Source organism: Podarcis filfolensis (assembly GCF_964270895.1).
Source record: "Podarcis filfolensis genome assembly, chromosome: 15".
NCBI classification, from domain to species: Eukaryota; Metazoa; Chordata; class Lepidosauria; order Squamata; family Lacertidae; genus Podarcis; species Podarcis filfolensis.
Window position 1 is genome coordinate 33021884 of NC_139618.1, and position 13910 is coordinate 33035793.

Sequence of the window (13910 nt, forward strand, 5' to 3'; positions counted from 1 at the left end):
CGCTGTAATACAGGTCAAGTAAGCCATGCACTGCAGAGTGGGGAGAGGAAGCTGGGGAGGGTGATTGAAAGAAGGGCTCTTAACAGAGTGAGGGGGGTGCCCATTCCTGACCATTGCAGGCAGCTCCAGGTTTCTGCTGTCCTTGGGCATGAGATCTCTGGTGTCACCGTATCAGGTGGAGCCTGGTCTGGGGCTAGAGATGTAAGGAGGCAGAGATTTCTGTCCCATCTGGGGTTCATTCCAATCCGCACTGTTTCTGTTCGGCTACAGTTCGGTTTTTGCTAAAACCTACAACTCTTCAACTTGCGACGGCCAACACACATGTAATTAATTATGCAATTAATTTCAATGGAAGGGAGATGTTGAAAACAAAGCAGAAGATAAGGTAATTATGTAACATTCACGAACTAAACACACAAACACACCCAGAATGGTAGCAAATACCGCTCTGATTCATTTTTTTGTGATTTTTGTCCTGACCAGGATTCAAATCCCAAATGAGCCATGAAGCTCACTTGGTGACCCTCAGGCCGGTCACTCGCTCTTAGCCTAACCTGTGAGGATAAAATGGGGAGGAGGAAAACTAGGTGCACCACCTTGAGCTCCTTGGAAGAACTGTAGTAAATAATATAATATAATAAGCGTGTAAACTGCTATGCAATTACGTAGGCTTTTCTGCTTCATCTAACCATGAGCATCAGTAAATGGTAGGGGTGAGACCAGGTGAGCTGTGCATTGCAGGGCGGGCACCCCCCCCTTCTACCTGGGCTGCTGCTTCACACAGATCATAGAATCATAGACTTGTAGAGTCGTAAGGTACCCCAGCCTCACAGCCTGACCCCAGCTTCTGATCCCACGTGGCCGATTGCAGAGTCAACAGAATTGGTGGCTGACTTCATCCTGGGATGGCAGCTGTCCCAAATGCTACAGACGAATCTCCTGAGCTCACAGATCTTCCTGCCTGCAGATGCTAAACTCATCACCGGCGATTGCATTAAGCTTCTGTTCTGGGATGGAAGGGATGTTTACGTAATACATAGAAGGAAACTGGGGAGGCCGGGGGGGCGGTTGGCTTGGCCACACTTAATGAACACAAAAGGTTTGGGTTTCCAGGCTTTCTGCTAAGCAGCTGCCTGTGTTTATTTAACCCCTCTCCAACAGGAAACCCCTCTGGAGTTCCCTGATTAAACCAGATGGGCCCCCCGAACGCTGCCAAGATCCTCTGGATGACTGGCAAAAGGAAGGCAAGAGGCCGCTGAGAGTTTCGCCTTGTGCGACTCCACGTCGCAATGGTACCAGGAAGTCAGTGGCTGCTAATAGCTCTTCTCCCTCTTGCATCAGTAGAGTATCCTCTTCCTCTTATGCCAGAGGTCTCTGGACATGTGAGGCACAGACATCCACCCATGGCTTCCCCTCCAAGAATCCAGGGAACTGTAGCTTGTTAAGAGACCTGGGAACTATTAGGGGTAAACTACAGTTCCCAGGATTCTTGGGGAAGGGAGTCATGGGCAAAATTCACCTAGCATGCTCTGCCAACAGAAGGACTTCCAGCTGCGCAATGGGAATTCTCCTGCCCCACGTTCCTTCTCCTCCTTCAGACAGGGAGTCTCCCACAGCCTTGCATGAAGATGCTAGGGAATGTATATGGGACCTGTATGCAGAATGGTTGCACTGTGGCTGAGCTATGGCCCCTTGCACCATATCCCTTGCACCGGCCCTGGTTCTGGGAACAGCTTCCTAAAGTTTGTGCCACTGAATCGCCTCTTGAGTGCCTTTGTCATAAGTCTGGATTTAGATGCCTTTCAGGGTCTCTGAAAATTACTGTATTTTTCATCTGACCATAAGACGCACCTAGTATTTAGAGGAGGAAAACGGGGGGGGGGGAATATTTTGAAACAAATGTTGTACTAAACTATTTATTAAACTACCAGTGTATATCAGAGGGAGAGGGACAGGAGCTGTATGTTTCTTTAGCGTGCACGCTCAAGGAGCGACAAGTGAGGAGGCAGTACACCCCTGGACAGACCCGACACAGGAACCCCAGCAGCCTCCTCTCATATAAGCGGCTCCTCTCCCACTTTGCTGCTTTAAAGGGAGCTGAGCCAGGGAGAAGGGAGGGAAGGAGAGCCCGCCCGCCCATCCCTCCCTCCTCCGTGGCTCACTTTAAAGCAGCAAAGCTGGACAGGAGCCGCTTACACCTGTGTAAGCGGCTCCTTTCCTGCTTTGCTGCTTCAAAGCGAGCCACGGAGGAGGGAAGGAAGGGGAGCCATGGATCCTCCGCTCATGACTGCAGCAGGATCCTGCCACCATCCGTAAGCATTCACTCCACAAGATGCAAAGACATTTGCCCTTACTTTTTAGGAGGAAAAAAGTGTGTCTTATGGAGCGAAAAATACAGTAAATCTCAAGAGGAGGAAAGCTGCATCTTGTCTCCACTGCCCTTGTCAGTAAATGCATGTAGGCACAGAGCAAGCAAAGAGCACACAGATTTGCATAAAATGTGGGTATGCTAATCCATTGGTCTACGGCCTGCAAAGGGGTGGGCCTTAGCAAGTGCCCAGCCATGCCTAACCCTGACAGTGACCTTGCCAATGCTACAGAACATTGTGGGGAAACAGGAGGCTGCTGCTCACTCCACTGTAAGCTTGTTCCCCAGAAAACCTTGGGGGGGGGGGACAGGCAGGCAGGAGGAAGCTCACTGAAGTTCCATCGTACCTGGAATAACTTCTGGCAATGGCGACCTTAACTAGGCTCTATGCACCATTTAATACTTAGCATTTACAGACCTATTCTCCAGGGACAGTCCCATATTTACAGAAGCCATCCCAATTTCTGTTTTGATCCCACTTATCCTTAGGACGTCCCTATTTTCATCGGAGAATTTATGGAGGGTATGGAGTTATGGGACCCCCGAGCCAAGGAGATAAGGAGATACAACCTTTAGAAGACATACGAATTCAGCCCTGTATAGGGACATGTTTTAATGTTTAATGTTTTATTATGTTTTTATATATGTTGGAAACTGCCCAGAGTGGCTGGAGCAACCCAGTCAGATGGGCAGGGTAGAAATAATAAAGCTGTTGTTGTTATTGTTGTTGTTGTTGAACAGGGCATCCCAATTTACATCAGACAAATGTTGGAGGGTATGCATTTGTGCCACTTTCGACATCCTTGATCTCAGTAATCATTGCAAAAACCCTGAAATGCAAGCCAGTACTGTTATCCCAGTATGATAGGTGCAGAGGCTGAGATTGAGCAAAACCATATTTGCTAGAGTCCCCCTTCTGAGTCTGTAGCAGAGGCAAGAATTGCTCCAGGGACATTCTCATTTCCTGCTCAGTCTCTTTGCCTCAATGCTCTCCAAGATCCAGGCTCAACGTGGGCAGCTCAGGGTTTAGCAATATCATTTTCTGCAAGAGCAGCAAGCAGGAGAAACCCTCAGCCATCAATAAGCCAAGAAGATGCTGCAGAAGGGGACCAGTGATGGGCCAAGCAAATGGTGCCTTGTTCCCCCCTAATGGTAATTGATGCAGTTGAGTAATTAGGCCAGGCTGCTCACAGAGGCAGAACTTCATGCCCAGCTCTCCCGCCGCTCAGCCAATGTCCCGAAAACACCAAATCCAATTAGCTCGTCTTAAGAAGCAAAAGCTCTGCTCATAAAATTATCATTGCGGCCATAAAATTATCCATCCCTCTTCTCAAACTGAGCACAAGCACTTAACTCCCTGACCCTTTCTTGGCTCACTGAAGGCTGTGGGTCTGACCGGAATACAAAACTACCAAAAGCCCAACCGCCTCTCGGTTTCTGCGTTGAGCTCAGCGAGCGCCAAGGCTTGTAGAGAGGTGCTGGGGCAACTGTATGGGTTGAACCTATGAACCCACCTGGTCTGTATTTCCAAATGAAATAAGAAACCTAAATGCTCTGCTGGGCCTCTCTAGCCCAACATCCTGTGCTCCCACCATGGCCAGCCAGAGGACCTGAGTGAAATAGCCCCATTCGGATGCCCAGCAAGATATATTTAGAGGCAAGGTGAAAGGAGCAAATCTCAGTAGGAGGAGAGAATGCTCCAGAGCTCAGGTCCTGCTTCATGGTTTCTGGGTGGCCACTGTGACTACTGGACTCCTCCAGCAGGCTCCTCTTATGTTCCTATGTTCTTATTTCCCATATAAGCAGGATAAGGGAGAGATGTCATCCCCCTCTCACTCAGAGAGGTTTTATTAATTCCCCCCAACAGTTTAGAATCTTTACTGATATGCAGAAATGTATCTGTATGACACATATTACACCAATCCTGTTTGAACATATTACACTGATCCTGGCCCGGCTGCACTGACTGCCGATTAGTTTCCAGGCCCAATTCAAAGTGCTGGTTGCTGCTGCTGTTGTTGTTACAGTCATACCTCATGTTACGGATGCTTCAGGTTACGTGTTTTCGGGTTGCGGACTGCGGGAAACCTGGAAGTAGCAGAACGGGTTACTTCTGGGTTTCGTCGATCACGCATGTGCAGAGGTGCTAAATCGCACTTTGCGCATGCGCAGAAGCACTAAATCTCACCAGCATATGCAGCGCTTCAGGATGCGAACACTGCGGGTTGTAGATGTGCCTCCATCACGGATTACGTCCGCAACCCGAGGTTCCACAGTATTAGCTTCTGCCAGCCCAGCAGTTTGAAAGCATGCCAGTGCGAGAAGATAAATAGGTACTGCTGCAGTGGGAAGGCAAATGGCGTTTCCGTGTGCTCTGCTTTCCGTCACAGTGTTCCATTGCACCAGAAGCAGTTTAGTCATGCTGGCCACATGACCCAGAAAGCTGTTTGTGGACAAACGCTGGCTCCCTTGGCCTGAAAGTGAGATGAACGCCACAACCCCATAGTCGCCTTTGACTGGACTTAACTGTCCAGGGGTCCTTTGCCTTTTACCTTTTACCTATTATTATTATTATTATTATTATTATTATTATTATTATTATTATACTGCCCTATACCCAGAGGTCTCAGGACATAATCAAATACATAATCAAAATAAAAACAACCCAATAACACCCCCCCAAAAAAAAAAACCCAACACCACACAGGATGTCAATCAAAACAACCAAAGGCCTGGTTAAAAATAAATGTTTTTGCCTGGTGCCTACAGGTGTATAAAGAAGGCTCCAGGCAAACTTCCCTGGGGAGAGCATTCCACAGACAGGGAGCCACTGCAGAGAAGGCCCGTTCTCATATTGCCACCCTTCAGACCTCTTGAGGAGGAGGCACACGAAGAAGGGCCTCAGAAGATGATCCCAGGGTCCGGGTGTGTTCATATGGAAAGCGGCAGTGCTTGAGGTATTGTGGTCCTGAGCTGATGAAGGCTTTATAGGTCAAAACCAGCACCTTCAATTGGGCCCAGAATCTAATTGGTAGCCAGTGCAGTCAGACCAGGATCGTTTTAATATGCTCAAACAGTCCTGCCCTGATGAGCAACCTGGCTGCTGAATTCTGCACTAGCCAAAGTTTCCGAATCACCTTCAGGTTTTGAATGTTCCTCTTCCACCAGGGCTTTGACTGACTAACATTATACATCCTTTAAAATGTGTGGGAAGCGAGGGTTATTGTTTTGCTGATTTGTTTTATTTGTTTTCATGTTTTTATCCTGTATTTTATTCTGTGAAGCACCCTGAGATCTTATGATGAAGGGCGGTAAATAAATAAAATAAAATAAAATAGTGCATATCCATTTAGTGACATACTAGGTGACATATTTGGTCTCTCTCTTTCTGTGTGTCCACACACACACAAACACACAAAAATATGCATGCAAGAGGCAGAATTGAAGGACACTTTCTAGTCCGGCAAAGTAGGACTGGGGAGAAGTCTAAGGACCAGACAGAGAGCTGCATTTGACCTCTATACCTGAGGTTTCCAGCCCCTGTATGTAGCTTTTTGGTCTCTTTGAGCAGCTACCACGTCTTAAGGTACACTCCTTGCCGAATTCTATCAGTTGGATGGTCTGGGAAATGGACACCCACATCCTCTTGGGATGACTTGCCCTGAACCAACTTCTCCCCTGCTTTCCCTCACCCCCAACCTGGTCAGTTGTAAATACCTCTTAGGTAAAGGATGTACAGAAGGAAACAACTGGCACGTACCTATGGCCTCTTTGAAACACTGTGATGCTACGAAATGGATTGCACCTTTTGGAAATGTTTCAATTTATTTACACAGTAAGGCCACACACATACACATGAAAAAGTTAGTAGCTGCACCACATCAGGCACAATTAGTAGACATTCGAAAGGAAGGAAATGTTTGCAGCGACGTAAACAGTTCTCCCGCAAAAAGGTAAAAACAGAGAAAGCAACAAAGGGCTGCCCAAGTTGAAAATGATTACCAAGTTGCTATTTTCTCCACTTTGAAGATTCTTTCTTCCTTCCTTTCTTCTTTCTTTCTTTCTTTCTTTCTTTCTTTCTTTCTTTCTTTCTTTCTTTCTTTCTCTAAGAAACCACTGCAGGCTGCATGGGGACGATGGTGGTGGGGACCTCAGTCCAAACTTTAAAAATCCACAGTGTTGGCAATTGATAAGTAGGAGATTAGAAAAAGTGCCCCCCTGCCCAGTAGAAATGTCCTTGCAAGTCAGCAACCCAGATGGTGGCAGAGGCTGATGGATCCTGGGAGACAAGCCAATGAAGAGAAGGCCCAGAGGGTTTTTCTTCATTATCCTCACACTGATCTCCACCTCAGAGGCACCTGCGATGATCAGACTTCTGAAGAGTTGCCAATATGGCCAGGAGAAGAAGGAGGAGAAGAAAACACTGCTCTGGCTTTGCTCCTCTCCCTTTATAGTCCATTTAATATGCAAGAATCAGCAGGTGAAGGTTTTCCTGTTGCAAAGCTAAATACGTTCAGCTCAATGGTGCCATCCCGGTAGGACTTTGGGGCAGATGTCCAGGGATCCATTCAGCTGCAGGAGCGGGAAGGCTCCTAAATGCATCAATCCTAAATGCTGGATTACCACATTTTGAAGTTAAGTAATATATATTGCTGTCTAAAGAGGGGAGGGGTGTTAGGAACACAGTCTAAAATTATGCAATTGCACCACTTGACCATCTGCTCTGGACTGCAGATCATCATGGCAGGCTATAGAAGGACCAGTTCAAAAAGTGTAAACTCATATCTTTTTCCCTATCCCCCCCAAAAAACATACACTGTAACACCAAGGATAAAATGAGAGACGGTGAATCCCAGGCCTGACTCACTGACATCCCAATTCTATGCATTTTTACTCAGAAGGAAGTCTCGCTGCGTTCCATGAGGCTTACTCCCACTTAAGTTTGCACAGGGCTGCATGATGCTCAATAGTCCAAACTAGTCTCAAAGCTAAAAAAAATTGCGAACAGAATATGGGCAGGTCCCTTCTTCCACATATATTACGAACAATGCTATGGTTGAGGTGGGAAGAGGGGGTCACACAGAATCAGGCCATTGATCCCTCAAACTCAGTGCTGTCGTCAGTCCAGGGTTTCAGACAGGGGTTTGTCTCCCCCTGAGAGATGCTGGAATGAGAAGAGACTTTCTGAAATTTTGCAAAGGTCCATGACATGCAGGCAGAACTGGCTCAAGGACTCCCAAGGAATTTCCATGGAAATTCTCCTTCCCAGGAAGAATTACAAATATACGCTTGGGTTTGTTGACAAAGGCCAAGATTGGTGAAAGTCTACTGGCCAAGAAGAGATGCTGATTAGGGCTAGGGAATGAAGGAGCCATCAATTTTGGTTCCCTCGGTTCCTCATTTTTTCCAGTCTTAAATTCTGTTTTCCACATTTCTCCAGCGATTTGCAATTCCTCATGAAAATTCACCGGCATGCGAATTTCTCCTAACAAACACTTTTTGAAATGCAGTTTTAACTAACGTACATATTTTTTGCAGGCAATTTCCCCTAATATAATTCTTTTTTTGGGGGGTATGTTATTTTTGCTAATGTATGCACCCTCTCCCATAATCTAGCCATATTTTGTAAACATTGATTGGAGAAGTGCGTTGCAAAATCTGGACAAGGGTGGATTTCAAAGGATGTCTGGGTTCTGGTCTGTGTATCATTTTGAAAAGTGTGAATTTGATCAATCCTCCTCTCAATGCAAACTGAATTGAATGTCTCCCCCATCCCTCTCTGATCCTGACAGACCCCTTTCCAAGGAAGTGCAAGAGAGGCCTTCCTTGATCTGTTTCATGCACCTTTGTCCCCACACTCAGATGTGCTCTCCGGGCTTCTCAGCGACCCCCTTTGTTTGGCGTGGCGAGCTTTTCCACAACCGGTTCCTCTCCTCTCTTGGGAATGGCAAAGGATCCTGACCCAGAGTCCTGGGTAGCTGTCAGAGGAGCCTTGATGGCCCCAGCTTCTCTGTCTGGATAGCTGCTTGAGTCAGACATGCAGGCACCTGAAAAGAAACAGTCTGTTGCTATTACTGTCCTTTGGGGAAGGGGCAGGGAGGGGCTGTAGCTCAAGCACAAAAAAGGATATTGTTCCAGGCAATACTGACGCACCAGGGCAGGGGCACAGAAGATTTGGGCAAAGCCAGAAGCCGTTGCTTTGACAACCAAGGGAAAAATCCTGTGTGCACATACTGGAGCCGGTCAAAAGCGTGTGCCTGGCAGGCCTCCCTCTGGTGCAAACAAAGGCACTTTTCCTGCAGCAGGGCTTTTGCTCAGCATATCCTAGAAGAACCATCTCTTTCCCCCCACATCCCTGAAAAGAAGCAAATTAATAATAATATCCAAATGGTGCAACAAGCAGACGTCCAAATAAAGAGCTTGCTGCCTTTTGACTGGTATAAGCAAGGTCAGAACTGCCTGTTTTTATGGGCCTTGCACCTCTGCCTTTAAACAACAACTTAAGAAGTTTTTTCTAAAATCTAAACTGCAGTTAAAAGCATAGGAGCAGGAGCAGCAAAACAGAAAAAGTTGACAACTCGAGGGCTAACTCCACGGAAACAGCTCTTTATTCAAACAACTTCTACTGAGAAGTCTCTGTTTCATTCCTCCTCCGCCTTCTGTGAACCCCAACAAATTTCTGAAGAATCTCAGTTAAGAGACCTATTAGTTTAGGAAACTGACTTAGGCAGAATTGGTTCACCATATTGTCTACACTGACTGGCAGGGCACTCCACAGAGCGATCTGTCCCAGTCCTAACTGCAGTGGCAGAGGAAGGGGTGTGTGGTGGGGGCAGTCCGCCCCGGGTGTCATCCCTGAGGGGGGTGACATCACTGTGCCGCCCCCTGGGATGCTCACCGCTCGCTGTGGGCAGAACCCCCCTGGGATGCTTGCCACTCGCTGCGGGCGGCCCCCCCGGGTGCACAGCATTTGCGCCGGTGTTGGAGCAGCTAGCTCCGCCTCTGCCTAGCTGGAGATGCCAGAGTTTGAACTGGGACCATCTATATAAAGAGCAGATGCTCTTCAGCCAAGCTATGGCCCCTCAACAGAACTCCTTGCCCCATGCAAAATGTCTGCTTCTGCACCTAAGGGGACACTATTTCATCTGGTCCTCTTGGCAATGGTGCAGCTGGGTATGGAACTCAGGACTGAACTGCAGGGCCTGAAGGCTTGCAGGGAGTGGGGTAAGGACAGCCCAGAGAGTGGCAGTTAATGAGGGCAGCTACAAACATGTGTCAGCATCTGTTTAAGCATGTGCCCATGGGTGCTAATACTGCATTGTCCAGAGGTTTTCAACCTTTTTGAGCCCACAGCTCCCATGACCAACTGCATTCTTTCTGCGGCACCCCTGTGGGGCTCAGGAGCCCAGTTATGTCACCCCTTGCCTGCAGAGCTGGCAGCCTCTCACCCTTTTTCAAACACCCTCCCTTGTGGAGTGTTCCCTCAGCCTCCTCTCCTCTCCTTCTCCTTGGGAGTCCTCTGGGCAGCTGCTGCTGCTGCTCCCAGTCTCTGAGCTGTCCCCTCTGCCCCAAGGACAGCTGCCTCCTCACACTGCCCCACAGGGGCCTAGAAAGAGGATGCCCCGAGCCTTAGTGGCCCAACGGAGAATGGCCCAAGGTGAACGTGAGGCCAGCACCTTACCTAGGGAGACAGCAGTGGCAGCAGTAGGCGTTGCCAGGCCAGCATGTTGGAAAGGCCTCCCTTCAGCACCAGGCACTCAGCTCCCAGGCAGGTCTTGTACACAGCAAGCACAAGAAAGGCCAGCATGGTGCCTGCCTGCCCAACATCCCACTAGTCTTTCCATTCCCAACAGCAAGGGCTGGTGTAATGGCTGGCTTGACTCCCTCACCCACTTGCCTCAGCTCCTGTCAACCAGCACCCCCTGGCCAGCCGAAGAAGCACCATTCTCCAGGAGAGCTTATCACCAGGGCTGCTGCAACAAACAGCTGTGCAAGCCTTTGGGAGGCAGAGACGCAAGAGGGCATCAGAGGGAAGGAAAGAGGGACAGAGGCCAGTGTTGCCCATGGCACCCCTGTCCATCATTCAAGGCACCCCAGGGTGCCACAGCACACTAGTTGAAAACCACTGGCATTGTCCCTCCAGATGTTGCTGGAGAGCCAGAGGTTGTCCAACCTGGCCTTAATCGGCAGCTGCCTCTGATGAGTGGCTGATCTCCTGCAGTGGCTGATCTCCTGGCACTGTCATAAGTATGTATCACTGCAGAGTACTCGGCCTTCTTACCAGAGTACATAGATCACGGTCTGTGACTTAGTTTGTAATATGACAAGTGCTCTCTATTGATGATCCAACTATTCTCCTTCAAGGACGCCAGAGAGGCTCAGTGAACTCTGAATACAATGGCCTGCTGGAAACAAACAAACAAAAACCAGGACAGGACTTCTGCCAGTTATGCAGAAGAGGGAGTTTCTGCAGATGTAGCTTGTCACCTGCTCAACTCCCCTATTTGGCTCCATTATTAAAGGTGCAGGAGGAGTTTCCAATGCACCATGCTAATTAAAGGTACAGCAGATTCCTATCATAGGAATATAGGAAGCTGCCTTAGACTGAAGCAGACCAATTGGCCTCTTTTGCTCCATGTTGTCTATCCTGGCTGGTTTCAGGCAGGCCTCTCTCCCAGCCCTACCTGGAGATGCCAGGGATTGAATTTGGGACCTTTGGCATGCAAGGCAGGTGCTGCAGGACTGAGCTATGAGCCTCATCCGCCTTCCTTCTACAACACAACTCTTGAAGATGCAGGAGCAGCTCTGGCCTGCTCTTTTTTGCACCTGCCTTCTGACCCCCGAATGCCTTTGATGGATGCTTGCTCAGACCTATCTTGGGGAGTGAGGCTTTCTCCCGTGTGAGGCTCTGATCCAAAGTGGATATGGCAGGGGGGGCAAGGTGCACGGGATACTTCCATCACTAATTGAATCTCTCTTCCTTGCTTGCTGAGGCGCAAAGGTGTGGGAGGCCATCAGTCAGTCAGAGCATTGGAAATCAATAGGTCTTCTCTGTGCCCCCCTGCCCCCACCATGGAGCAGTCGTGGGCTGCAGACACTGGCCCCAATTCACCGCACCTCCGGCAATTTATAAGACACACCCACCCAAAAGGAGAGAAGCCACATAGGCAGTTGAATGGGGTGGGGGTGTCACCCTATTCCTTCGAAAGCAGGTGGCTTTTAGCAAAATCTGCAAAACAAGCAGCAAAATTGCTGAAGTACAGGAGTTGCAATGGCCCAAATCACCATGTGTGATGCTCTCATGTTGGCCCGTAGAGCAACATCTCAGATCTGGGTCAGGCAGGGGGACGTCTTGCAATTAACAAAGTCTGTGTATCTTGAGTAGCTGAGGAGGCCAAGGGCATTTTGGCAGGTGTGGTGATTTACCAAGTCACAGTGCTGCCAGGGGTTGAAAAGCTCCCTCCTATTCCGGCTGCTTAATCTACCCAACTCGTAAGTGCAAAGGAATCTCTCGTGTCAAAAGGCGGGCCAACCCTGGGCAAGAGAGTTGCGTATGTCCTGTTTGCAATGTACAGACAAGGCCGCTGCAAATCAGGAGAACCATTCTTTTTTTCCTGCTGTTTATTGTCCCCAGCAAACCAGATGACAATGCCCTCCCTATTTAGCTTGAATTTCTTGCCGCCTGACTTCCATCAGCTCAGTTCCAGAAGGTCAGGACTTTTAGGGTGCAGACAACATTACTGAGGGTCCAGAGGGCAAAGTCCACTTCCCCACCCTGTCAGCTTGACTTGACGGATTGGGATCTCCTTAGATGAACAATTCCCACTGGGAAGTCAAGCCTCTGGCACAACCAAGCAGAACACAAAAAATTTATGAACTGTGGCAGCAGCAGTGCTCTGAATCAGTGCTGGGGGGGGGGGGGTGGAGCCACCATTTACATTTCCCACCATGCTCTCAATGTAAGATCGCTCTAGGACAGGGGTGGAGACATGGGTGGGGACCCCCCAGGTTTCGCCCTCCAGATGTTGTCAGCCTCCAAATCCCATCAGCTCCAACCAGCACAGCCAGTGGTCAGGGATGATGGGAGTAGGTTACCGGGACCCTGCAGCTGCACAACAATGCCACATCTGGATGCTGGGCCTGCTCCCAGGCTAACCATATGCAAAAGGGGAAAGGATGTCCGTAGCTTTAGTACAGGGGCGGGGAGCAATTTTGGCCTAGTTGGCCAGACCTTTATCTCCTGCCATCCCAAAGGCCAGTGTCGACAGGTGTGGGGTACAACCCACCTGTCACTCATCCGATGTCATAATGATGTCAGGTGATTGACAGGTGGGTTGATTCACCCACCTGTTAAAATTGGCCTGTGTGGGTGGGGGAAAGATAGTGACCAAGGAGGATTAAACTCCCTGCGCATCAGCTGGTGGATAGGGATTTCAAGCTGGCTTTTTGCAGGGTAAAGGTAAAGGTAAAGGTAAAGGACCCCTGACAGTTAAGTCCAGTCGCAGACGGCACTGCGGTTGCAGCGCTCATCTCACTTTACAGGCCAAAGGAACTGGCGTTTGTCCGCTTCCGCAGACAGTTTTTCGGTCATGCTTAGTAGCATGACTAAGCCGCTTCTGGCAAACCCAGAGCAGTGCACAGAAACACCGTTTACCTTCCTGCCAGAGTGGTACCTATTTATCTACTTGCACTGGTGTGCTTTCGAACTGCTAGGTTGGCAGGAGCTGGGACTCAGCAACGGGAGCTCACCCCATCGCGGGGATTCGAACCGCCGACCTTCTGATCGGCAAGCCCAAGAGGCTCAGTAGTTTAGACCACAGTGCAGGGATCACACACCCCCCCATTCATTGTTGTTGTTGGCATCTCTCTTGAGAGACAATGGAGGGGATGAAGCCAAACCACTGAATTAGCAACACCAAAGTGACCTCCCTGGGGAGCAAGCATGCACAGAGAGTATGGAGGTCCTGGGCTGCCCAGATGTTGAGACCCCCCCTCTCAGCCTCACTGATGTGGTCCAAAGGAAAGCAGAGCATTATGTTGGGCACCAGCTTGGCTGCAGGCGTTGCTGCAATTTATTTGATCCAGCTGCATTTCTACCTTTCCCACACCTGTAGTCACTTGTGATATCAGCTGTAAGGCAGCTAAGCATGTGTTCTGGAAAACATCCCTTGCAGGAGGACAGAGGTGTCTCCCCCTGCTTTGGTAGCTGCGTACGAGAGGGTCACCTTGGGAGGTGCAGCTTGTCAGGCAAGCAGCATCTAGTGAAATATATTCTTCAATGCAACTGTTAAAGGTGCAGAGAGCCCAGTCCTCTTTTTCCCCCTGGACCCCACAAGCAGGTATTAAGAACATAACAAAAAACACTTTTTATCATATGTGGTGGGAATGTAAAAAAGTGAAAAACTTCTGGGAAATGATATGTAATGAGATGAAAAAGATGTTGAAATATACATTTATTAAGAAACCAGAAGCAATTTTACTTGGCATTGTAGGAGATGATATTAATAGACAGGATTGTAAGTTGTTTTTATATGCAATGACA

General features: G+C 48.8%; 1 protein-coding gene across 10 annotated transcripts in view; it reads right to left on the reverse strand.

Annotated features, from left to right (window-relative positions):
* Positions 1 to 6174: 6174 nt before the first annotated feature.
* ROBO4 (roundabout guidance receptor 4) overlaps positions 6175 to 13910 on the reverse strand; it is a 104713-nt gene continuing 96977 nt past the window's right edge. For 6 of the 10 annotated variants that reach the window (XM_083588362.1, XM_083588356.1, XM_083588353.1 and 3 more), the window contains one exon: positions 6175 to 8415. In XM_083588362.1, coding sequence (XP_083444488.1) covers positions 8249 to 8415 — 167 coding nt within the window. In that variant the 3' untranslated portion in view covers positions 6175 to 8248. The remainder of the gene's footprint in view (positions 8416 to 13910) is intronic. The other 4 variants (XM_083588355.1, XM_083588358.1, XM_083588360.1 and 1 more) reach the window with 2 other exon arrangements.